Source organism: Miscanthus floridulus, chromosome 3 (genome assembly GCF_019320115.1).
Source record: "Miscanthus floridulus cultivar M001 chromosome 3, ASM1932011v1, whole genome shotgun sequence".
NCBI lineage: Eukaryota > Viridiplantae > Streptophyta > Magnoliopsida > Poales > Poaceae > Miscanthus > Miscanthus floridulus.
In genome coordinates, this window is record NC_089582.1 from 62,859,787 (window position 1) to 62,886,675 (window position 26,889).

Genomic DNA, 26,889 nt, shown 5'->3' on the forward strand with positions numbered 1-26,889 from the left:
CAGGTGCGTTTGCAGGTGGGTTTGGCGGTAGCGGTGCGGATAGCCTAAGTGCACATCTCATGCTTGGAGAAGTTAATAAATTCTAAATTTGATCAAATATATATAAAAGTTATAATGTTTAAGATATCAAATAAACATCATTAAATGAATTACATTATGTATTTTTATAGTAAACATATTTAAAAATATATGAGTTAAAATTATTATTTAAAAATCTAATTAAATTTGAGAACATTGGACTCGTCGAAGCGTGAGATGGGGCACTTAGACGAGGCTCATGAAAAATTGAAACTTTCAAGCGCAAAACAGAGGGAAAGCGAAAAGGCCAAAAAGGGTTTTTGAACGCCGCCGGAAACTTCTTGCTTCCCCATCCCTGAGGAGCGCTGCCGCCGTGTGCCGGCAATCCGCTGTCCGCCTCCACTCGTCGGCACCCGACATGCCCGGTAGTGGTTTTTGTCCCGCTGACACACCCCGCGGCGGATCCCATGCCGATCGACGGGATGGGGTCCGTGGTCGCGACGGTGAGCGGCTACCACGGCGACGAGCGGCACAGGCTCGTCAACCTCATCGCGGAGACAGGCGCTAGCTACGTCGGATCCATGAGCAGGTCTATCACCCACCTGGTATGCCACTACGAATCCCCGGTTGCCTGGGCATCGATTTTTTCGTTGGTTGGTTTGATTCCACGCGGTGTGAAATTGGATTGGTGCGCGCTTCTGGCGTGCAGGTGTGCTGGAGGCTCGAGAGGAAGAAGTACGACATCGCGAGGAGGCTGGACACCAGCGTCGTGAGCCACCGGTGGTTCGCGGAGTGTCTCGGAGAGGGAAGGCGCCTCCCGGATGACCCCTACTTGATGGAAAGGTAGGGGGTGGGTTTTGTTCAACTGTTGTGAAATTGTGATATGGTTGGACAAGTACCCAGTAGCTGTTTCACTTGGGCGAGTGCATGAATCTCTAAGACTATGGAGGGAGTTTTGGGGGCAAAATGTGAAACTGGAAACTGTAATTATGTTTCCATATATGTGCTGCGTTGCTAGAATGAATTTGCTGTGGACAGTTCTAATCCATCTATCACTTTTTGTTCTTTGATTTGTGTCAGTATGTTGACAGTATTTCGCAAATAAAACCTATCTTTCCTTTGGATTAACAGTTGCCAAAAAGCAGGGGCAGTCCCTGTAAACTAGAAGTCACATATACTATTTTATTATCTTATTCTGTAAAATTGTTGGCTACTTATTTCTCAGAAAACCGTCATTTCTGCGTGGTACACAGTGGTGAAGAAGCAGGGCCAGTCCCAGAGCTGTCTGCTCATCCCTGTACACGAGGCAAGAAAAATGCCGTTATGGAGGACATAGTTTTCCAAGAATTACCTGATGATTTCTGCGATACTCCTCCAGCCAGAGCCAGCTATACAATTAGGCTTGATGATTCTGATTTTAAGTCAGCCTTATTAAAAGAAGTAAGGATCATAACTTTCACTTCATTTTGTTCTTGCATGCAGATCCTTGATGTTGTATCGTCTAATCCAATGTGCATTCATCAGGTTCTGTAGATCTCCAGTCTACTATTTTAATTCTATGTCTAGCATATGTATAATATTGCCCAATCATGGTTCAGCTAGACTCTTTTGGAGTACGAAAGATTTTGCAGGTATATCAGGGCGGCAGTGAGCAGTTATTGTGTATCATAATATGACCTGCCATCTATGCATAAAACATGGCTGCTGGCTGGTAGAGCCGATGAGTCTGATTATATCTGATAATTGGTAATTTATCACATGATAAATTCAAAATTTTGGATGGAAGTTGACTGAAAATGGGGGAAATATGGAGTTGACAATAATTTTTTCAACTTATGTCTGATGTATCGGTATGTATAGCTGATAGGACCACATTGAGAACACCAACATTCAGCGACATATCGCTGAGACCCTGGTAGAATTAACGCCGATCATATTGTAAGCTTCCAATTTGAATAGTCAAACCTTTACGTTATATGTGCCCCTCCTACATACCTAAGCGTAAAATTAGTTTCCCTAAAATTTTCGGAAGTGCACTGGACCTGTGTTTTTTATCCATTTTAAAATTCTAGCATTTTTAATACCTTTTTACCCTTTCATAGTGTCATGTAGCAGTTGATAATCAAATGTGTTTCAGTGTGAACCTACTTTTCCAAAAGTACCGATGTGTCTTGTACTATCTATTTTCTGATGGATCTTCCTTGACCTGTTAGCTTCAGAATTTCAGTTGGTGATGGGGATTCTAAGAAAAATCATACATCAGACTTAAAGGAAAGAAGAAAGCGTTTGAAGCATGTCAACACATCAACAGACAAAGATATCCTAAACCTGCAGGACAATGTGTCAAATGTCATGGTAATATACATATGCAAGTTCATATTTAATTATTTATCAACCCCTTTTGTTGAACTATAGCGAAGAAAGTTTACGGGTCCTCTGCTTAATCTCCTGAATCCTGATCAAGTACCCTTCAAATTTCAAAAAGTTCATATTTTGGTGTTCTATTTTGTTTAACAATTATATATCTGATAAACAAAGGACCCGGTAGCTTAATCGCATGAAGAAGAGAGTTCAGTACCTTCTGTACAGCTGCTTAAAACATGCTAATGATTAAACTCGAGGCACCACACCTTTTTGGTGATATTGTTTTAGATTTATGCAGGTGACATTAATTATTTTGGCATGTGGTCCATGTTCAAGATCACAAAATCAATGTTGTTACTGCTGCATCTCATGTAGCCTGCACCTGTTTGGGTATACATGTTTTGATGAATAGATGTGCACTTTTGCTTGACATCACATTTTTATTATTTGCAATCTTATGCATGTATCAATTATCAAATGACAATACAGGCAAGACAGCGCTTTCATGTGTCAAGTTACACAACGTCCAATAGCACATCAAAGCAGAAGGGAAACTTCTCATGCTTTCTCCAGAATGAAGTTCCTATCAGGATGGGAGAAAGGGACGATTTTACTGGAAACTTTAACAATGATAATTTGTCTGACAGCTTCAGTGAACCTCAAACTTCAGATACTCTGTCAATAGGAGCTCGAAGAAAATTTAATAAGACAAGTGCATCATCATCATCAATTCGACAAAGTACCCTGGAGTCTCTATATGAATATGGTGAAACTAGTAGCAATAGGCATGAACAAGAGGTAAGAAAAGAGCTAGACAACGTTGAATTAAGGGAGACTTCAAGAAGCTTGCTTTCATGTGATTTGTCAGGACAGGAACCAGCTTTCTGTACTCAGGAGCAAGTTGATAAATGTAGCCTTGGCACTCTAGCTGATGATGAAATGGAAGTTGATAACAAACCCGTGGAAAAATCATGTAATTTAGAAAGGCAAGAAGAATTATCATGTGTCATATCCTGGACGGATTTTTCTTCTACAAGGGGCATCTTACCATGTGGACACCGATTCTGTTATTCATGCATTCAAGGATGGGCAGATCGTTTGGTATGTATTAGTTTGATTCTTGTTTCTTGACCTTTGCTTATATTATTTGTTTTCCAAACTTGCAGGAGAGCTGCGTATCATTATATTAAGAAGAAAACCTTTTGATTATGTATTATGTTCTCCATGTATGTACTCAATGTTTTGGAGACATGTCTGTTGCCCTACTAGAACTGATTTGTGTTCTTGAACCTGGTTTGGTTCAGACTAAGACAGTTGAGAATGTAGTAATGCAGATTCAAGATAGCTTTATGGCATAATTGAGATAAACGAAACCAACTTATAACATGTAGGGAACACGACTAAGATGTCAAAAGAAAAAAAAAGCAACACAACTAATACGTTCCATCCAATCAATGGCAAGTCTTGGGCCAAGGGATTAGCAATAATCTCACTTTGCTATAGTTTATTTACTATTTAGTTTTTTCCTACCACCATTAATGTTCGACAAGAAATGCTTATTCAATTATTCTTAGAGCTGCATCCTGCATTTCAGGCTTCTAGGGGTAAAGTCTCAACATGTCCCCTTTGCAAAGCCAATTTCACAAGGATCAGTAAGATGGATGAGGCAGGCACTTCAGATCAGAAGATATACTCACAGACCATTCCTTGTGAATCTTCTACTGATGTTTTCGTGTTTGGCAATGAAGGCTACGATTTATTGCGATCAATGGTGAGATCTTATTATTTCATGTCTCCATGCTGCTTAAATCTATTTGTATCTGCAATGATTACCCCTCCTGTAACTGAATCTGTTGTCTAGTCTGGACAAGGAGCATGCTACCGATGGCACTTCCATGAGCCTGAGGAGCTTCTTCTAAGCTGCCACGTCTGCAGATCACAGTGGGTACACTCGTACTGCCTTGATCCTCCACTGACCCCGTGGACATGCATGCACTGTAGACATCTGCGGATGCTATATCACAGATACCGCTAGCCTGAAACATTAGGATAGTCATGCCATAGCCCCTATTTGTATGAATTATGATTTGTTTCTTACCGGAGGTCTGTTTGAGATTGTTGAAGGAAATTGTATCAGAAGGCATGATGGACATCTGGGCTTGTTATTTGGTGACAATTTCTCACTGAAGAAGTTTGCAGTGTAGTTGCAATTAGCACAGACCGTGTGGAGCTTTATTATCAAGTTCCATTTGATGTCTATACTTGTAGTATTGATTGCTGAGGTGGATGTGACCTTATTGAACCCCAGATGTTATCTTCTTTGCAACCTTAAGCATTTCCACCAGATCCTCTTTTCCCTTTCCCTTAAAATTTGCTATAGGGGATTGAGAAAATATGATTTCTGGTTTTAGGAGAGTGTTGTTGTAGCAGATTCAGAAAACTCATCCTCTTTATTTAAGTGGGACCCACCTATCAATCAATGGGTAGAAATCTCTCTCTCTCTCTCTTTGCTTAAGCCTATGATGTTTGTTTGGATCGCCTCTGTTTTTTCATGCCTCGGAGTTAGCGGCTGGTGGTTAGAGTAGACGATGAGATTTTTTTGACAATGGCGATGCCCTCAGGTGTCTTAACCTTGTTGGAGGCATTGTCTTTTGAGCCTTTGCCTTGTTTGTTCCTCAGGTAGTCTATATTGGTTGAATGGACAATGATAGCGCCTTGTGCGTTGTTTCCTCTTGGGGTATTGTCTTAGTTTTCTCCACGCCACCTTTGCTGGTGGGTTCGGCATTGGTTGTTGACTTCCTCTGCTTGTTCATCAGTCATCGTTTGTGGAACCTTGCTGCTGCTCTCTCATTTGCGAGCTCTTGTTGGTTGCTTAGTCATCGCTGGTGGAACTAAGGTTGCTTCCCACTTGTCACGGGGCTCTCTGTGTTGCCTGGCCTTTGTTGGTGGTGTTGATGCGATTACTCTATCGTAATATGTCATTTGATCTTTGGTCGTTGTTTTTTTTGTGTAACCCAAGGCCTAGGCCTTGTTGGGTCATTGCTTCTTGGTCGTTGCTTATGGAGTTGTGGATGTGCTTGGTCATTGCTTATGGAGTTGATGTGATTGTCCTCCCGCTGCTAGGGATCTGGTTATTACTTGATTGTCGCTTTGGTGCTATGGCTCCTTCTCATGTCATGAATGCCTTGTTGTGCATGGTCATTGTTGTTCTGTCGGGCGTTTATTTGTTTCTTGGTCGTTGCAATGGAGCTTGGCGATTGCTTGCTTGGTTATCGCTTGTGGAGTGGAGGTGGTAGCTCTCTAGTTGTGAGCTCTGGATATTTTAGGTCATTGTTGTGGTGCTATAATGGCTACTCCCTCCGTCCTAAAAATAAGTGTCGCTATAGGTATTCGTGCCGGTCAAACTTTCTAAAGTTTGACTACGTTTGTAGAAAATATTAGCAACATTTATATCTTTAAATAAGTTTATTGTGAAAATAGATTCAATAATCTATCTAATTGTACTAATTATGTGCTATAAATATTAATATTTTCTTGTATATATTTAGTCAAAGTTAAAAATATTTAACTCTTTAGGAAGCGAGAACGACACTTATTTTAGGACGGAGGGAGTACTCTCTAGTATTTGCTTGCTCGGTGTCGCTTTTGTGGTGTTGTGACAACTGCTCTCTAGTTGCAGACATTATTTTGTTTAGTCATCCTCGTGGCCTTAAGCAACTTTTTTCTAGTTGTGGGGTTTCTGGTGGCTTGCTCGCAGTACGTTGCTCTCTCGGTAGATTTGTGCTATAGTGGCTTCTCTTGTTGCGGTTTATCCATTGCTTGGTCTTGGCATCGCGGCCTCTCCCGCACTTGCTTCGTCGTAGTTGTTGAAGTTCTAGGCTCCAGGGTTAGTCCTCTGTCTTGTGTGAGAGTATGTGAGTTCTTGATTGTAGTCTTTGCTTTGCTAGTTTGGTTCTTCAGTCGTTTCTATCACTCCTTGGTTGCCTTTGAGGCTACAAGTTCTGTAGTAGTTTTGTTTACTTTCTGTAGTCTTCGTTTAGTGGCTGTAAAGACTTCTTCTCAATTCTTATGGAATACATGCTCAACACGTTCTTAAAAAAAGTTCAGCAATCCCCCCCGCTCTTTCGGAAAAAAAAAAAGGTTCAGCAAGCATTGGTAATTCGAAGCTGCACAGAGTTGAAATGAATTGAAAAGGGCGAGCATGCAGAGGCATGACAGCAGGGAGATGATTAGCATGAGTAGTTGACTTGCATCGCTCCCCAAAGTAGGGAGCCTCCATACAACAACGTGAAAGTAGCGATCAAAGCAACCAAAACCATAAACAGAGTAACGCAAGTGCCAAAAACAAAGACGCTGAACTGAATCCTCAAGCGAAGAGCGGCGTATGGTCGAACACCTTGCGTGCGTCACAGCCCGGCGTGGCCGTCGCTAAGATCCTTAAGCCGCGCCGCCGCTTTCCCCGCGTCGATCGAGTACTGCAAGTGCAAGCCAGCCTTGCTTGCTTAGACGACTAACTCGGTGGAGGTGGACTTGATGCGGGAAGGTTGAGATTTGAGAACGGAGTACGTACCTTGGAGAGGACCCATGTGGAGTGGGTGTATGCGCGGCGGAGGAGGGCGGCGAGGTCGTCGTCGGCGGAGAGGTCGCGGTAGTTGACGAAGTTCTCGCGGGCGTACTTGGCGTAGTAGGGCCGCGTCTCCGCCGGCAGCCGCCGCACCAGGCGCAGCACCTCACGGTAGGCGCACAGCCCCGCGTTGGCCATCGTTTGCGGCAGTGCGTCTACGTGTGCCGGAGGAGGAGGAGGCGCGAGCTGCTGCTGATTGCTGCGGGTATGTACTATCCCAAGTCCAAGCACACGCCAGAAACCCAACGGAGCTGAGAGATCCGTGTGAACCCACTTGTCTAATTTCGTGGATCTTAAACTATTGTTTCAGGTGTTCTGCACGCTTGGCTTCAGAAATGCCATGGAAAAACACAAAGAACAATTCCTATGTGGCTCTGGGCTATGTTCAGATGCAGACTTCATTTGGTCATAATATGCAAATGGCCGTGATAGCCCACTGATAACTGATTGATTCCTCATTTGATCAGTAAAATTTGCATGCTCGAGACTGATTGGTTTGCTGTCTGACAAACTAAACCGGAGTGCGGAGAACGACTCAAATCAGTCTGGCTTTACAGATAAAGCAGAAGAAAATTTATCATGCATCGGTAGGAAAGCAGATCATGTTTTGCTCTATATGGATTCCGATTCCCCTTCGATGGTCCGAAGCATGCATCCTATTTTATTTAAAGAAAGTATAGTAGTAAATAAATTTACCAAAGGCCACAACTGAGAAGACATTGTATGGGGAGAAAAAGAAAAGAAATTTTGTTTCGATCCCGAAGAAGGCCTGATCCTTGCGGCGATCTGACACCGTCCTCTCCTCTCTAGGAGGACTGCAGCTTGGAGCTGGTGTTAGGGCCGGCGGAGCAGGAGGAGCGGAAGGCGTCGATGTGCGCCTGGCACTTGACGCGGTCGCCCTTGTTCTCCTCAAGGCACCTCCGCAGCGCCTCCACGTCGCACGCCGCCGCCGCCGCCGCCCCCGGCCTAGGCTGCGTCTTCTCGTCCCTCCCTCTGCCGCCGGCAACCGAAACAGATGGTGCCGCCGCCGCCGCTGCCGCTTCCATGGTGGGTCTCTTGCTCGGCGCCTGTAGCGTAGCGTAGATCGAGAGTGGAAGTCTGAACGCGATGGGAAATGGAGGATTCTTTTTTTTTTTTCCGCTCAGCGGAACGCGGGGACGAAGATGGCGCAAAGCACGAAAATACGCCTTTACGCTTTCACGCGTTTACGCTTTCCATTTTAGATCAGCAAAAGGAAACATTTTTTTTTGAAAGCCAAAAGGAAACATTAGATTGACATGGCTCGCGCGTCCGTCCCGTGACTTCCCGTTCGGAAGTGACTCATCCTCATCCACTCGCCCGATCGCTTATGTGACTTCCTATCCGGACCTCGTGTCTCATCCTCATCCACTCGCCCGCGTCGCTCGCGCTGCTCTGTGTTGTGCGCCCCGCTTGCGGTCCCAGGTTGGATTTTGCCCATGCTACTCGCCGGCGCCGCCCCCTCCCGAGCCGTTCACCGACGCTGCCCTACGTCCGAGCCGTTCACTGACGTCGCCCCCTGCCCGAGCCGCTCGTAGGCGCCACCCTAGCCCAAGCCGCCCCCCTACCCTGTACTCACGCCTCCCGTTGCGGCTGTGCTCCATCCACCCGCTGCGTCCACTTTCGAGGTCCGTGTTGCCGCCGAGGTCCTGCACCGGCAACCTTCCACGTACTCTGTGGCATCGAGCTCCGCGCCGGTGTCGAGCTCCATTCGTCCAAGCAACAAGGTGACATTGCGCTTGCGCTAAAAACGCATGTTGCAAGAGTATATTTCAAGTGTTTCATATATCTCAGAGATATGTTGCAAAGGATGTTTCTAAGTATGGACCTTGTAAAAGTAGATCAGGGATGTTGCAATGGTTGTACACATATGTTGCAAACGTCTGTTCCTAATGTTTCATCTGTTTTTTCAGACATATGTTGTAAGTGTGTTTATATGGATGTTGCATATGTTTCACACTATATGTTGCAAGTTGTATATTTGGATGTTGCGTATGTGTTGCAACTTTTTTCAAGTGTTTTTTCTAGGCGTTTTTACAAGTGTTTCAGATGCATGTTTTAAATGTTTCATCTATCTTCAGACGTATGTTGCAAGTGTTATATCTGGATATTTTAAAAGTAGATCGGGTGTTGCATCTCCCTCCTCGCTTTCTGCTGCCTCGTCTTGGTGTCTCCTCCTCGCCTTCTGCCGCCTTGCATCCTTCTCAGACTATGGAGGGGGCGCAGCGAGGCCCGACGAAGGGGGTGCGCCGAGGCCGGTGGACGGGACACACCGGGGGATTGCGGCGCGAACGCGAGAGCACGCTATCCTCTTCCATTGGCAGGAGACTGGGAGATGTGTTCGGATGTGTTGCGGGTGCCGGACGTCCAGGCGCTAGTGCCTCCGTTAGATTCAAGGCTAGTTTGGCATAATTCCTCACGGTTTCAGTTACTCTTAATGCAAACAATGTTGCGCAAACTATAGCATAAACTATTTCTGACTCCTTCCTCTGGGGTAGCATGGGCTCTTCAAAGTATGGCCTTATAAAATGGAGGCAAAACCTCAGAGCCAATATCTCATTTTTTAATTTTTTTTCTAGTGTTTGTGCATGTGACCAAGGGGATGTTGAATTCGAATGTTGTTGGTTGTCCCTACTTCCATTTAAAATTATGGATCACTTTAAGTTTTTTAAGGCATACTTCTTTAGTTTTGATCAATCTTATAACAAAATACACCAACATTTACAATATCAAATTTGTTTCAGTAACTTTTCTATGTAAAGTATATGTATTTATTTATTTTTTGACGATGGTTATACCCTATTTTATACAAAGCAACAAGAGTAACAGAGGTTTAAACGCACACCACAACCCTGCTAGGGTACCAGCTTACAAGGCTAAATAAGCTCACAAAAGTGTGAAACAGACATCGACCACCCAACACCAAACACTGAACAAATGAACTAGCTGCTACCATCCTCAAAAGCAAGCCTTCCACCTCTAAGTCCTTAGCTTGTCTCCAAAATCCCTCAGATCCAGATCTTCAAGGTTGAGATCTTGTGTTCACAAAACTTATGTCTCCTTCCTTCAACAAAACATGTAATTTCTAAAGAAGATGAAAAAATTTATAAAAAAACAACATTAGAAGACCCCAAATTTTTTTTATAAAAAACAACATTAGAAGGACCCCATGAATGCAAGTCACTATATTGCAATGCCTAAAGCGACCAAATATGAAGACCACTACTACATTCTTGCTTTGCAAAGGTAGAGTACTCACCCACCTTTGACCAGATGTCTGGGTTAATTGGAAACAATAGAGGTTGGTGAGTATGCCTATCTCTGTTAATCAAATAGAAAAAACACAACCCCCTGCCGAGCCCACTTCTAAACCCCTAGCTATCAGGGCCCACTATTGAGCTTGTCGGTCCTCATCTTGATGCCTACACCACACCTCCAACCTTGGTGCCATCGCCTGCTGAACCTGCCAGAAGAAAGATCTTCAACCAAACTTGAGCATGGATCCCCTAGAGATGTGGAGGGAGAATGGACCCGTCACATCCCCTCGACCCATTCCCTCCCACCCCATGAGGCCACGCCGCCGCAAGCCCCAGCGTCGGTGAGCCACCAACCAGCAGCAAGCTCTCCCTTTCCAGACCTAGATCCGAACTCCCCTTGCCCTAATCTATTGATCCATAGAGTTTGTGGATAGGTTCTGGCGCTCCCTCATGTTTACCATGGCTCCGGAGCCCTACACTGCCCCCACGGCGGCCTGAGCTAGGATCCGCCACCACGGTGAAAGCCCTAGTTTGGTTTTAGATAATTGATGAAACCTAGCACTAACCATTGTCATGAGCTATGATATGAGCTAGGTTGGTGCAATCCAAGTATGGAGCATGGTGGCACTCAAGAGAAGGAGATGACCACATGTGATGATGATCAAGTGCTCAACTTGGAAAAGAAGAAAGAGAAAAACAAAAATAGGCTCAAGGCAAAGGTCTATTGAGAGGAGCCATTTTTGGTTTGCACTCAAGACACCATAGAAGGAGTGAGTGATTTAGGATCAATAGCCGTACAAAAAAGAGGGAAAATCTTTGGCTAAACGGTTTATCGAGTGCCACTAGGTGACATTGTTCATGCATTGCATTTAGGGACCTAGTGTGCTAACTTCTAACCCTTGTAAAATGCTCTAAAAATGCTAACACACATGCACACAAGTTCTACACTTTGTGGCTAGTAAGTTGGAAGCAAGGGTGAAGTGGCTGTGGACTTAGAAAAAGAAAAGGAGCTAAAAGTCCATGATCGAACGCTGGCCGCGGGGTGACCGGACTCACCCCGGCGTGTTCGGTCAATTATAGCAAGGTGACGCAGCTGTTGGCCTGAGAGCGTAGGGAACACGATCGGACTGTTGGACCTAACACGAGGTGGCAGTCCGATGGCTGAGGTTTGAATGAGGACACATGGTGGCCATCGGTGTGACCAGATGCTGGTCGACTGGACACTGGGCTAAGTCCGGTCGGTGCGTCCGGTCAGCCCTAGAGTGCCCAATGACTCTTTGAGTCTTGGGGATCTATAAATAGTGTTTGGCCGGTTTGAGGCTATCACTCTTGGTACTTTGACATACTTGACATCCTTGTGAGCCGAAGGAAACACCTCCCACTCATCTCCATCATTGATTCATCATCATAGTGAGATTGAGAGTGATTCCAAGTGCATTTGCTTGAGTGATTGCATCTAGTGGCACTTGGGGATCGTTGTGGCTGTGGATTTCTTATTTCTCTTGGTGGTTGCCTGCCACCTAGATGGGCTTGGAGCAGCTGGAGGAGCTTCAGTATGTGTTGGTGATTGTTCGTGGCCAGCTCCGGATGATTGTGAGGGGTCTTGTATCCTCTCCCGACGGAGAGCCAAAAGGTAACTCTAGTGGATTACTCGTGTCATTGAGTTACCTCACTTGTGGGTAGGTCCTTACGATGCCTCTTATGGTGGGCTAGGTGTGTGATACCTATTAGCCATTGAACCACAAAGTGTTGATCGACACAACGAGGACTAGCGTGCCGGCAAGCACATGAACCTCAGGGAGAAAAATCATGTGTCATTCTTGTGATTGGATTTCTCCTGGTGATTGGTTGTCATCATATTGTGATTGGTTTATTCCTCGACATGGCGGTATAGTCACCCTACTTACTCCTTTACCTCTTTGCAAACTAGTTGTAGCAAGCTCTTTAGTGTAGCTAGAATTGAGAGCTTACTTTATAGCTTAGTATCTTCTAGTGGAGCTCTTTAGTGTAGACTTATTGAGAGCTCTTAGTGAGTAGTGACTTAGCTATTGGTTGTGCCTAGTGATCATAGCAACTAGAATTGTTGGGATAGATGGCTTGCAACCCTTGTAGAGCTAGAGCAAAATTGCATTACGCCATTTGTGTCACTAATCAATTTGCTTTAGTGCTTTGTAGAATTTTAAATAGGTTATTCACCCCCCTCTAGCCATATTAGGACATTTCAAGTGGTATCGGAGCCGTGGTCACTGTTTGATTGAAGGCTTAACAACCTTGGTGTCAAAAGATGACTCAAGTTGTGTTCAACCATGTGGGGGGCAAACCACCATTCTTTGATGGTATATGCTATGACTATTGGAAGAGAAAGATGAAGATGTATATTGGTTCAATCAATGACCAAGTATGGGATGTGACTGAGAGTGACTTTGTGATTCTTGATCCGGACAATCGCACCAACAATGACAAGGCCAACAAGCAATGCAATACAATGGCTCTCAACACCATTTACAATGCCATTGATTCCAAGGTGTTTGAGCAAATCAAGGATTATGAGAGAGCTAGTGAGGTGTGGAAGAGATTGGAGGAGACCTATGAGGGTACACCGGCGGTGAAGAGTTCCAAGCTATACATTCTCAAGGACAAGTTGACAAGTTTTAAGATGAAGGATGATGAGAGCATTTCAGAGATGTTCCATAGGCTCCAAGTAATTGTGAAGGACTTGAAGACATTGGGAGATAAGATCAATGATGACGATCTCTCATCAATTCTTGATGTGCTTGCCTCCAAGATTTGAGACATTGAGATTGATCATCATTAAAGGAGGATTGAAGCAACCCACCCCTAACCAAGTACTAGGTGATGTCATGACACAAGAGACATACCGTGTGGAAAGGGAGGGGGTTGACAAGGATGAGAAGAAGGAAGATGAAGACAAGAAGAAGAGTGTAGCATTCAAGGCTAACTCATCATCCAAAAACAAGGGCAAGTCAAAGAAGTAAGAATCAAGTGATGATGAATATGCTAGTGACATTGATGATGAGGCCATGGCTCTCTTTGTGCGCAAGTTTGGAAGATTCATGAAGAAGAAGGGCTATGGTGCAAGAAAGAGAAGAGAAAATAACATGGGCAAAGAGTATGTGAGAAGATGCTACAATTGCAAGAGCCTAGACCATGTTGCAGCGGATTGTCCCTATAATAGTGACAATGATGAGGATGAGAAGAAGAAGCAAAAGAAGGAGAAGAAGGAAAAGAAAGAGAAGGAGAAAAAGATGACCTTCCAAAAGAAGGGTGGTGGCTATGTAGTGACATGTGATAGTGATGCTTCTTTGGAGGATGATGACTCAAGTGATGATGACAAAAAATCCAAGAAGAAAGCACTTGCAAGCATAGCCATCAATAACAAGCCTTCCATCTTCGACACTTCATCAACTTGCCTCATGGCAAAGGCCACCAAGGTAAAATATGATGAAACTGATGATGATGCTTGTGAAAGTGATGATTATAGGAGTGATGACGATGATGATTGTGGCAGAACCTCCTAAATTATAGGGCCCACATGCACCTATCATTGTCCAATGACTTCTGATGACTATGCATATGTTCTCGGTAACTTAAGAAGCCTATCGAGTGTCCACCTGAACTTAAGAAGCCTGTAGGGCCCACATGCACCTATCATTGTCCTCCTAAATTATAGGGCCCACATGCACCTATCATTGTCTAATGACTTCTAACGACTATGCATATGTTCCCGATAACTTAAGAAGCCTGTCGGGTGTCCTTGGGAAACCCGAATCATCCATGATTTCTTCTGACTAGGATCCATTACAGAGTCATTACAATATTATAATATTTTATTCATTAATTTACATCAGAGTAAAATAGCGAAAGTCTTACAATAACTTAGTTACAAAACAGTTATTTCACAAACCAAGTACGATTATTATTACAAACCATAGTAGTGGAGTAGCCTAAGTAACATAAAACAAACACACAATTAAAGTGCCCTACCCAAGGGCCACACATTTACTTTTCATCTTCGATTTGAACAACCATGATGCAGCACGGTCCAAGGCAGACCTGCTCATGAGGCTCACCTACAACAAGGGTTAAAGAACCCTGAGTACAAAAGTACTCAACAAGACTTAACCGACATAAAAACGGAGAAGACTCAGGAATGCAAGCTCGGTGATTCAAGGTAAGGCTTTAGCAAGAATCAAAGTTCTTTTGCGTAAAAGCTCTCTAACAAGATTCTTTCTTTCAACATTTAAATCTTCATACGGATCATATATAAAGCTGACATGATCCATATTGAGATCATGAACTTCATATCAAACTCTTTCTCAAATCCTACTCAAGTTCCATTTGTTAACTATGATGATGAACAGTGAGTTGAGTCTCCATAACTGAGAAGCAATGACGATTCGAACCAATTATAACCCAGCTGGGGATTCCCAACCACATGACATATGTAGGTCCCTAACCTACATATACCAACCTACCCTCAGATTCTCTAAAACAAGAATGGATCTGCGCCACCCGAGAGCACAGTACTCCACCAATCTAGCCCATTGCCACGTGGGTACACGCTCCTCTCGCCATCTCTCCACTCCTAGTGCGCGAGTAGCCATTCTCGTAATAGAATAGCCGAGTCTAGGCTTACCGGAGTATGTGGCCAGTACTACAAAGTCTCACCTCATGCAATTCAACAATGGACAGTTCTTAACCGACACAGGCGGAATGAACCCGCTTACAAGACATCCATGTCTTGTGGCTCTCATACACCGAGTCTGCCCGGTCTAGATTTATTACTCCACATGATTATATCTCATGATAACATAAATAACCAATCATAACCAAAAATCCATTTATATCTCGTAGGTGACAGGTAATCACCCAACTTTTATTGGTCTAAGCATGGCTAAGCATAATTAGGCATTCTCGAATTAAAACTGGTAATAAGGTTGATATGGAAAACAAGGTTGGTAATGCACCAATTAGGTTTCCACTCAACTCATAATCACTTAATGCAACATTTAAAAACAAAAGCAATATAATTTGTAAAACACAAGGTTGGTTTAAATGCACCCAGGGCTTGCCTTGATTGTCGGAAAAGTCAGGTTCCAAAGATGTTCCATAGATATCAAACCCGACCTCAACCGGTGGGTTGACTTCCTCAACAACTTGGTTGACTACCAAGTTCTCACTTTCGTTCACTACATGTGGTAATATTGCCATGTTTAATATGATGCGAGATATGAAACATGATGCTTGACGATGGATGCAAAAGTTAATAACTTGAATACAACTTTTCTTCACGGTATAGTTACAAACTAACAACTAACTAAACCTTCTCTAGGGTTTACTTAGATCAACATTTCTTAATCACAACTTGATCATAAACTCAAACACTTACTTAAAGTGCCAAGGATCATTTTATGCTAATGACCCAAGGTCATCACTCAATCCCAAATTCAAACAAAACCTAAGTCATTAAGGTTTACTATCTGTTTTTATCAATTAATTAATTAATTCAAAATTATGAAATAAATTAACCTTTTCCAAATGAGCTCCAAATTTTTGTGAAGACTCATCACATGATAACTAAGTGGAAAAACAATTTTCATAATTTTTGGATAATTATTTAAGCCTAGAAAAATCATGGAATCCTATTTATTAATTAATTTGAGGAATTTTTATCACATTCAAAATTTACTGAAAAGTAACATTTAATATTTTTCCTAAATAGCTCACATCTTAGAGAGGTCACACAAAAATTTTCATAATTTTTGGAGCTCTATTTATTTCTACACAAAATAAACAAATCACAACACTATTTAACTATTTTAGCAAAATAGAGAAATTCATTTTCATTAAAACGGCCACTAACAGGGTGACCCCACCGGTCAGTCCACGCTGACCACGGTGGCGAGACCCTCTGACCGGCGACTACTCACTGACGGTAAGGATTGCACCAACATGACACCCTTAGCGCTGCGCTTCGACTGAGGGTACTGGTTGAGCATCTAGGCGGCTGTAGTGACCTCGCCGGCGACGATGGCAGCACGACAGTGTCCCACCAAGACGGCGACGGTGAACTACGGCCTCGCCAGCAAAACAAAAGTCTCCGGCATACTCAACACCTCCTAATGGACCTAACCGAGCAGTTAATTGAGCCAACCGAAATCCCTAACGCAAGCAACGACGCGCACAGCTGCACGGCGGAGCAAAATTCATCGACGACCCGCGGTCCTATGGCTACGGCGTGGTAGAAGTAAAATAGAGCACACAGGCATGATCGGTGGCTCACCCCGAAGCTGATGTGCGTGAGAACGATGGCTAAGTCGAGGCGGAGCTAGGTCATTGGTGTTAGAGACGACAACGGCTATGTGAACTCACGACAGAGCTCCGTTCTAAGGAAAGTAATTGACCAACTGATCAACGATGAAGCTCATGAACATTACGAGAGAATGAAGATCAAGAAACAATAAAGGATGAAGCAAGAAGCCCACCCAAACTCCCTGTCCACGGTGGAATGGATCATGGCGGCTCCTCGCCAAAGTTGGAGAAGACGAGGTTGCGCCGGGCAAACCAGAGGGAATGAAGCTGCACAAGTGGGTGATATGGAAGCGCTAGGTGATGGCGATCATGGTGACATGCTCAGCTGAGGCTGGGAGAGCTCTGTGACTTCAACGCGAGCTCGTCGGAGCTAGGCGATGCTAACGAAAAACAAAGGGAAGGGAGAGAGCGACTGGACGACACTCCAGAGTTATCAGGCGAGCGGAGGGCGGCGGAAGAAGGTGCGCTCGACACGTTACGGCAACGCGGACACATCGAAGTAGGAGGTGGTGCTCGCGGACACACATGGAAGCCGGTGGAAGCTGGCCGGCGGCGAGAGCTGCCTGCTTGCACTATTCAAGCAAATTACCGAATTGCCACTTGCTTCATTTCTCAAATTACTCTCAAATTTGTATGGAAACTAAAAAATCTCCAAAAATAAAAGTTGCTCCAAATTCAAAGTTCTACAACTTTGCTTTAATAACCATACCCAAATTCTATCTAGATTTGAAAATGCATGTTTGAAATCAAAAGGGGACACTTTAAGAATTTATCCCCTTTCAAATTACTTCAAATTTTATATAACAACTTTGAAAACTCTAAAAACCAACTTTGTACACATTGACAAGCTCTACACTTTTCCTTTTAGGCTCAACCCCAAAATGTGCTTAGATTTTGAATTAGGTTTTCCAGGGTAGAATTTAAATGCTGGAAATTAGGGTTTTGGAATTCCAATTTAACACTCAAGTTATGAACTTGATTCATCCCATACAATTCAACACATATAATCATAAAAGTAAACTTGTTTTAGTGAATGCATATCAAAGTTTTCACTAACACAAGGATGATGTGCAATGCATATGATGACATGGCATATTTTAGTGTTTAAAACACCAGAGGTGTTACAATGATGATGATGAGGACTCTAAGGAGGCTCTCATGGACATGTTGGAGAATGCCCACACATGTCTTGAGATGAAGAGAAAGGAGTGCAAAGAATTGTGGAAAGAGCTCAAAGTTCTCAAGCGATCCTTTGATGAGCTCAATGCTTCCCATGAGAGTCTAAGGAAAGACCATGAAGAGCTTGGCAATGCTCACACTAAGCTTGAAAGAGCTCACTCTATCTCTCCTTGAGCAAGTCAAGAAGGAGGAAGCAAAGAAAGAGCAAGTGATTGTGTCTTGTGATGTGGGACTAACATGTGATATTCTTGATGAATCTTTTTATAAGCCCATTGTTATTGCTCCCACTAACCCTTCTTGTAGCACTACCACTTCTACTTCACCTTTGAGTGATGGTTTCACTTGTGATGCCTCACTAATGGTGAAAAATGAGACCCTCAAGAAGGAGGTGAATGAGCTCACTCGTGAATGCCTATGGTGGAGATGCCCGCTTGCTAAAGTGTTTGGGTAGCCAAAGATTTTCTCTCAATAAAGAGGGATTAGGCTATACCCCTAACAAAGGCAAGGCGGCCTTTGTCACTCCCAAAGCTAGCTTTGTGAAGGGCAATAGTCAGTTTTGCAATAGATGCAAGCAAGTTGGACATATAGAGTAATATTGCAAGACTAACAAGAACAAGCAACCTAATGTATCTTCAATTAGATTTGATTCTTATTACATGCTTATTAAGGGTGTCAATGGTGGGAAGGCTAAGTTCATTGGTACACCAATTGTGGGCCCAACAAAGAAGGCCATTTGGGTACCAAAGACCTTTATAACTAACCTTCAAGGACCCAAGCAAGTTTGGGTACCTAAAAGAAATTGATCTTCTTTTATAGGTCTATTATAAAGCCAGAGGAAGGCATTGGGTGCTTGATAGTGGGTGCACACAACACATGACCGGTGATTCAAGAATGTTCAATTCAATCAATGAAAATGATAGCAATGGGATTGATAGTATCACATTTGGTGACAATATCAAAGGCAAGGTCAAAGGTCTTGGTAAGATTGCAATATCCAATAACTTGAGCATTTCCAATGTGCTACTAGTAGAGAGCTTGAACTTCAACCTATTGTCGGTAGCTCAATTGTGTGATCTTGGTTTCAAGTGCATATTTGGTGTGGATGATGTAGATGGCTCCAACTTGATATTCAAAGGATTTAGATATGAGAATCTATACTTGGTTGATCTCAATGCTAGAGAAGCTCAATTGTCAACATGTTTACTCACTAAGTCTAGCATGGGTTGGTTATGGCATAGAAGGCTTGGTCAAGTTGGAATGAAACAATTTAACAAGTTGATTAAGCATGATCTAGTTAGAGGCTTGAAAGATGTCACATTTGAGAAGGATAAGCTATGTAGTGCATGTCAATCCAGAAAGTAAGTTGGTAACACACATCCTAAGAAGAGCATGATGAGCACATCTAAAGCTTTTGAGTTGTTGCACATGGACTTATTTGGACCAACCACATACACTAGCATTGGTGGAAACAAATATGGATGTATGATTATGGATGATTTCACTAGATATACATGGGTGTTCTTTCTTATTGATAAGAGTGATGTGTTTGCAACCTTCAAGACATTCATCAAGAGAATCCACAATGAGTTTGAAACAACCATCAAGAAAGTGAGAAGTGATAATGGAAGTGAATTCAAGAACACAAGAGTTGATGATTTGTGTGATGAGTTTTGGATTAGACATCAATTTTCGGCCAAGTGTACTCTACAATCAAATGGCCTAGTTGAGAGGAAAAATAGAACTTTGATTGATATGGCAAGATCAATGTTGAGTGAATACAATGTTAGTCATTCTTTTTGGGCTGAAGCAATCAACATGGCTTGCTACTATAGCAACCGACTCTATTGTCACCTATTGAAGGAGATGACACCTTATGAGCTCTTGAATGATAGAAAGCCCAATATTGCATACTTTCGGGTTTTTGGTTGTAAATGCTACATATTGAAGAAAAGCATAAGATTGAGCAAGTTTGAGAAGAAATGTGTGAAGGTTTCTTACTTGGTTACTCAACTACTAGCAAGGCTTATAGAGTTTGGAATTTGGCTAGTGGTACTCTTGAGGAGGTGCATGATGTTGAATTTGATGCAACTAAGGGCTCCCAAGAGGAAGATGAGAATCTAGATGATGTGAGAGGCACTCAATTGATCAATGCAATGAAGAACATGGACATTGGTGATATAAGGCCTAGAGAGGTGATTGAAGTTGAAGATGACAAGAATCAAGTGCTCTCTAACTCAAATGTGCAAGCTAGTGGTTCTCATGATCAAAATCAAGCTAGTGCAAGTGATGATAAAGTGCAAGATCAACAACAAGTGGCTAGTTCATCATCTCAACCAAATGAGCAATCAAGTGCAAGTAATGAAGTTCAAGTGCTCCAACCAATCAATGTTGCAAGAGATCATCTATTGGATTCTATCATTGGTGATATCTCAAGAGTTGTGTAAACAAGATCAAGATTGGCATCATTTTGTGAACACTTCTTATTTGTGTCATCCATTGAACCTAAGAAGATAGATGAAGCTTTGAAGGATGTTGATTGGGTGAATTCTATGCATGAAGAGCTAAACAAGTTCATAAGAAATCAAGTATGGGAGTTAGTTGAGAGGCCTAAGGATCATAATGTTATTTGAACCAAATGGGTCTTTCGCAACAAGCAAGATCAAGATGGGATTGTTGTAAGGAATAAAGCAAGATTAGTGGCTCAAGGTTACACACAAGTTGAAGGTCTTAACTTTGGAGAAACTTATGCCCCTGTTACAAGATTGGAAGCAATTAGGATCTTGTTAGCCTATGCTTGTGCCCACAACATCAAGTTGTACCAAATAGATGTGAATGAGTGCATTTCTTAATGGGTACATCAATGAGCTTGTGTATGTTGAGCAACCTCCTGGTTTTGAAGATGAGAAGAAACCCAACCATGTTTACAAGTTGAGAAAGACTTTGTATGGATTGAAACAAGCACCAAGAGCATGGTATGAGAGATTGAGGGATTTCCTACTCTCTAAGGGATTCAAGATGGGCAATGGTTGAAAGCCCTAGTTTGGTTTTGGTAAATTGATGAAACCCTAAGTGCTAACCTAGTTTATCAAAGTGATTATGAGATAGGTAGCACTATTCCAAGTGATGAAGCAACAATGAAGATCATGATGATGGTGATGCCATGGTGATGATCAAGTGCTAGGACTTAGAAAAGAAGAAAGAGAAAAACAAAAAGCTCAAGGCAAAGGTGAAATTGATAGGAACTTTTTGGTTTAGTGACCGAGACACTTAGCGAGTGTGATCATATTTTGGATCAATAGCCATACTATTAAGAGGGTTGAAACTTGGATCAAAATGTGGTTATAAAAGTGCCACTAGATGCTCTAAATCATTGTATATGCATTTAGGATCTAGTGGAGTGCTAACACCCTTGAAAATGTTTGTGAAAATATGCTAACACACATGCACAAGGTGATACACTTGGTGTTTGGCACATTTAAGCAAGGGTGGAGAAGTTAGTGAAGTAATGAAGGTGATTGTCAATGTGAAACAGTGACCGAACATAGGTCACATAGTGACTGGACGTAGGTCACATAGTGACCGGACTTAGGGGAGCAGCGTTCGATCAATTCTAGATGAACTTGGCGTGCTCAGGCTCTGTTGTTGAAGTGACCAGATGCTAGGTCAAAATGTGACCTGGACACAACAGTGGTGTGTCTGGTCAGAAGAAGCCAAGGCAGCGTAACCTAGGGTATTGCACCGAATGCTGAGCTGGGTCTGGTCGAGGCACACCGGACGCATCTGATCAAGAAATTGTGGCTCTAGATGCTCTTTGGAAGTGATCGGACTCCACGTTATTGGAGGGTCCAGTCATTCCATCGGTGCGTCCAGTCACTAGATGTTGGTGCATAGGCACATAAGGTCCTAACACGGGCGTGGTGTGTCTGGTCAGCTTCCCTGTGCGTCCGGTCATGACTTAGGGGTTACGCTGAGTCACTTGACCGTTGAGATTGTGCAGATGTTGTTGAATGGGGGGGGACACATCGATGACAATTAGTAACCAAACACTGGGGCTAGTGCGTGTAGTCGATCTGACCGGTGCATCTGGTCGCCCCAAGTTGGGCTGTAGTGAGAGCCTAGCGGCTCTATTTTGAGGGGACGCTTATAAGGCGTTTGGCCAGTTCTAGCTCACTCTCTTGGCCATTTGCATTGATATAGCAACCTTGTGAGCTTAGCCAAAGCCCTCCTACTCATATCCATCATTGATTCATCATCTTTGTGAGATTGGAAGTGAATCCAAGTGCATTTACTTGAGTGTTTGCATCTACAAGCACTTGATGTTCGTGTTTTGCTATGGGATTTGCTTGTTACTCTTGGTGGTTTCCGCCACCTAGATGGCTTGGAGCAGCGATTATCATCAAGCGGAGGTTGGTGATTGTCTCCAGCTCTGATCGTGGTGATTGGAGGGGTTCTTGAAATTTCCCCGGTGGAGAGCCAAAAGGTACTCTAGTGGATTGCTCGTGGTTTGTGTGATCCTCATCTTGTGTTGGTTGTGTGGCACCCTATTGAGGGTTTGGCGTGTGATACCAATTAGCGCGTGAACCTCCACATGAGTGAATCACCACAACGAGGACTAGCTTGCCAGCAAGCAAGTGAACCTTGGTAAAAAATTATTGTGTCATCATTTGATTCTGAGGTGATTGGTCTTCATTGGTATTCATTCTTGTGATTGATTGGTTCATTCCTTGACTCGGCGATATAAACATCTTGCTCTCTCTCTTTACATTACCGCAAACTAGTTGTCAAGATCTTTAGTGTAGCTAGTCATGAGAGCTTGTTAGTTTGGTTAGTGTGGCTCTTTAGTTAGCCTTTGAGAGCACACTAACTTAGTATAGTGACATAGACATTGTGTGGATAGAGACTATAGAAACTAGAATTGTGGTAGGTAGGCTTGCATTTTTAGTAGGCTAGCGCAACACTCGCTTCGCCTCATATTTGTCTAACCGGTTTGCTAAGTGTTGTTGTAGAAATGTTTAATAGGCTATTCACCCCCCTCTAGCCATTAGGACCTTTCAAGTGGTATCAGAGCCGTGGTCACCAGTGATTTGAGGCTTAACAACCTTCGGTGTCAAAATGGCTCAAATCAACAACACCAACAAGCCACCCCAATTTGATGGCTCAAACTATCCCTATTGGAAGGCTTAGATGACAACATATATCAAGTCAATCAATAGGAAGGTTTGGAAAGTGGTGGAGACCAAGATTGAGATAGAAGATCCAGAGAATCCCATCGCCGCTTGAAGAAGTACTTCTCCAAAACAATGATATTGCTCTTAGTGCCATTCATGATGCTATTGATGAGAGAACATTTGAGCAAATGAAGAACATTGAGATGGCTTATGAGGCTTGGAAGAAGTTGGAGGAGTCATTTAAGGGCACTCAAGCAGTGAAGGGTGCCAAGACATATATCCTCAAGGAGAAGTTTGCTAGTTTCAAGATAAAGGAGGATGAAAGTGTGTCGGAAGATGTTCCATAGGCTTCAAGTGCTTGTCAATGATCTCAAAGCACTTGGATAGAAGGTGAAGGATAAGGACTTCTCCCATAAGTTCTTGAGATGCCTACCCTTAAGATTTGGCACATTGGTCACTATTCTAGTGAGGAGTGGTTTGGACACCATGACACCAAACCAAGTATTGGGAGATATAATGACCGATGATACATATAGAGATGATGATGAGAAGGAAGAAAAGAAGGAGAAGAAAGATGATAAGAAGGATGAGAAGAAGAAGAGTGTGGCGTTCAAGGCCACATCATCCAAGGGCAAGACAAAGCAAGAATCATTAAGTGAAGATGAAGACTTGAGCTTTAATGAGATGGATGATGAGAAGATGGCGCTCTTTGTCAAGAGATTTGGCAAGTTTCATGATGAAGAAGGGCTACCATACTAGGAGAAAGAAGTCTTCATCCAAGAATAAGGAAGAGTCAAGAAGGTGCTTTAATTGTGGAAGCAAGGATCATCTTGTTGCTCAATGCCCATACAATAGCGATAATGATGATGACAACAAGAAGAGCAAGAAGAAGGACAAGAAGGAAAAGAAAGAGAAGAAGGACAAGATGACCATCAAGAAGAAGAAGAAGAAGAAGAAGGGTGGTTCATATGTGGTCACTTGGGATAGTGATGCTTCCACAAGTGATGATGATGATAGTGATGATGACAAGACCACCAAGAAGAAGGCTCTTGCAAGCATTGCTATTAATGAGAAGCCTTCTCTCTTTGACACTCCATCATGCTTCATGGCTAAGGCCACTAAGGTACAAACTTGTGATGATGGAAGTGATGAGGAACATGATAATGAAAATGAAAATGAAAATGAAAATGAAAGTGATAGTGATGATGATGAACCAACTAAGGATGAACTACTTGACATGCTAGATGATGCTAAAGAACACTTTGACATTAAGAGAAGGGAATGCAAAAGCTTACGTAAGAAACTAAAAGGCCCTTAAGCAAGCCTTTGATGAGCTCAATGCATCTCATGAGAGGCTAGAGGAAGCCCATGAGAAGCTTGGCAAGGCTCACAAGAAGCTTGAAAAAGCTAATTCCTCTTTGCTTGATGAGCAAAATAAGAAGAAGCATGTTGAGACATGTAATGTAGGCTTAACTTGTGACTTTAATTGATGAATCATTCTATAAGCCTATCATTATTGCTCCCACTAACCCTTCTTGTAGCACTTCCACTTCCACCTCATCTAGTAGTGATGGTTTCACATATGATGTCTCACTAATGGTTGAGAATGAGACCCTCAAGGAGGTCAATGAGCTCACTCACATCTTTGCTAAGGCCTATGGTGGTGAGGACCGCTTGCTTATGTGCTTGGGTAGCCAAAGAGCTTCTCTCCACAAAGAGGGATTGGGCTATACCCCCAAGAAAGGCAAGGCGGCCTTTGCTCCTCACAAGACTAGCTCTATGAAGAACAATGGTTGATTTTGCACTAGTTGCAAGCAAGTTGGTCATAAAGAGCATGAGTGCAAGAACAAGAGCAAAAATGCTAATGTATCTTCAATTAAGATTAATTCTTTCTATGTGCTCACTAAGGGTACAAATGGTGTGAAAAGCTAAGTTCATTGGTATACCATGGATAGGCTCAAAGAAGAAAGCCATTTGGGTGCCAAAGAGCTTAGTCACTAACTGTCGGGGACCTAATACCGGGGTACCCAATGAGGTAGGACTAATAACTATCGAACGTTTGACGCTTCCAGCCAGATAAATGGCATTGCTATTCTTCTTGCCCGGGTGATGGAAGGTTGGCTCTGCCTTGCCCGACGTCCAAGGGAGGGCTCTGCCTCGCCTGACCCCCTAAGGATGGGCTCCGCCTCGCCCGACCCCCAAGGGCTAGGCCTCCGCCTCACTCGATGGCTAGGGGCTGGCCTCTGCCTCTCACGAGGGCTAGGGGCTGGCTTCTGCCTCGCCCGACGTCCTGAGGGTGGGCTTCATCAGCGCTCGACCCCTGAGGGCTGGCTCCTGCCTCGCCCAATGTCCTAGGACAGGCTCCGCCTCACTCGACGGTTCGCTCCCTGCTCCTTCCTAATAATAGGCACAGGGTATGACAAGGACGTTCGAGTCAAACATAGTACCAGAGACCATGCCCTGCACGCCTGCTGGAAAGTACCATCAGTTTACGACGGGACAAGCTGCTTTAGGCCCTTTTCGACATAACAGTGCCTAAATAGTATTAGTAGGCTCCAACTTTTGTCCCACAGTGTAGTAGGCGCCACCTTCAGTCCTCGGGCGTGGATACTGACACAGGCATACGACAGGCACTATGGTCCAAGATAGAAATCACCTCATCTACAGTGATGAGCGTATAGTAACTTCCCCTGTTACTCCCCGAGGGGTCATAGCTCAGCTCTCCGGCATGCCGCACCGTCCGTCGGCACAGGATGGGACACACCCACTTGCTAAAAAAGGCCAAGGTATGGCCTACGAAGATCAGCGAACACGCCAGCTCTGACACAGTCTGCCGTGTTAAGCAGGGCAGGCACAAGGAAAAAGGAAGACCCGGCTCCCTCGAAGGACCTTCAATACCTTTGATATTTTCCTCTTTCTCCGATCTGTAACCCCTGCTCTCCCCTTGGTCTATAAAAGGGAGGGCATGCCCCCCACCAAAGGGACCGACGGTGAACGAATAAGTTCAACACACACAACACTTCACACACGACTGAGTAGCGAACAAGCTCTCGGTGACCTTTTCGATCACTCCATCAGAGACTTGGGACTCGTCCCTCTCTCAACCGTTTGTATCCCCTACTATGAACCATTTTTGGTACTAATAACATGAACAGCAGCAGACTGGACATAGGGATGTTCAGCTCAAACCAGTATAAACCTCGTGTCCTTTAGTGCACCATCCGGGCCTAACGTGCAACAATCATAAATTTACTAGCCGGTGTTTGTTTGAAACATCGATAGTTGGCGCGCTAGGTAGGGGGCTTTGCACATTCCAAATTAGGCCATGGATGGCTAACCATGCAATCAGCTGGGTTCCGGAGCGCACACATGCGTTTCGGTGATCTAGACTTCATTGTCACACTGGGAGGAGAGTTGGTGCTGGCCCACGTGGTCGTCCAGTCTTTTCCCTCCATCAACATCAACAATGGAAGGCTTGAGTGCTAGCCCAACTTCTCCCTTAGACCATAGCCGTCTAGGGAGGACCCACACCGCCACACCCTCTCTCCAGAACACTCCACATGGAGCGCCCTGACTGCATTTCTGTTCGGTCTCCGCAACTCCGCGGCGACCATTAGCCACCTTGTGGCACAACACATGATCCTATTCCCCACGAACAACGAGTTCATAGGGATGATCGAAAGCACTACGGAATCCCTCCACGGCCTCCTCATGAAGGGGCCAGGGTCGGACTCTAACTTTGACTCCAGCAGGGGAAGCCATCATCCCTCCCAGGAATGTTTCATGGTGGAAACCTCTAAGGGACACGTCGAAAGCATCTCCACACAGGAGACTACCCCAGGAGGCAACCATGGTGGCATAACCAAGAGAGGGACAGCCGTCCCACCTCACATTGGGGTAGAGCAACTAAGAGCCCAAAAGCAGGAGA

At 43.8% G+C, this 26,889-nt stretch overlaps 2 protein-coding genes across 2 annotated transcripts; one reads left to right on the plus strand and one right to left on the minus strand.

Moving 5' to 3' along the window:
* Positions 1-332: 332 nt before the first annotated feature.
* LOC136545870 (uncharacterized) lies at positions 333-4,634 on the plus strand. Its single transcript, XM_066537847.1, has 8 exons — positions 333-623; positions 728-861; positions 1,272-1,458; positions 1,552-1,558; positions 2,246-2,373; positions 2,872-3,483; positions 3,977-4,153; positions 4,244-4,634. The coding sequence occupies exons 1-8, from the start codon at positions 486-488 to the stop codon at positions 4,415-4,417; spliced, it is 1,557 nt and encodes a 518-aa protein (XP_066393944.1). The 5' UTR covers positions 333-485; the 3' UTR covers positions 4,418-4,634.
* A 1,977-nt stretch (positions 4,635-6,611) lies between these two features.
* Positions 6,612-7,803, minus strand: LOC136545869 (LYR motif-containing protein At3g19508-like). The gene is made up of 2 exons (XM_066537846.1): positions 6,953-7,803; positions 6,612-6,857 (listed from the first exon to the last, which is right to left on the minus strand). Exons 1-2 carry the CDS (start codon positions 7,142-7,144, stop codon positions 6,789-6,791), a joined length of 261 nt encoding a protein of 86 aa, XP_066393943.1. The 5' UTR covers positions 7,145-7,803; the 3' UTR covers positions 6,612-6,788.
* Between the last annotated feature and the right edge of the window lie 19,086 nt (positions 7,804-26,889).

Coding starts and splice junctions, on each gene's coding strand:
- LOC136545870 (XM_066537847.1), top strand. CDS start 486: ATGCCGATCGACGGGATGGGGTCCGTGGTCGCGACGGTGAGCGGCTAC. Junction 624..727: donor GCAGGTCTATCACCCACCTG/GTATGCCACTAC, acceptor TCTGGCGTGCAG/GTGTGCTGGAGGCTCGAGAG. Junction 3,484..3,976: donor AAGGATGGGCAGATCGTTTG/GTATGTATTAGT, acceptor CCTGCATTTCAG/GCTTCTAGGGGTAAAGTCTC.
- LOC136545869 (XM_066537846.1), bottom strand. CDS start 7,144: ATGGCCAACGCGGGGCTGTGCGCCTACCGTGAGGTGCTGCGCCTGGTG. Junction 6,858..6,952: donor CCACATGGGTCCTCTCCAAG/GTACGTACTCCG, acceptor TTGCACTTGCAG/TACTCGATCGACGCGGGGAA.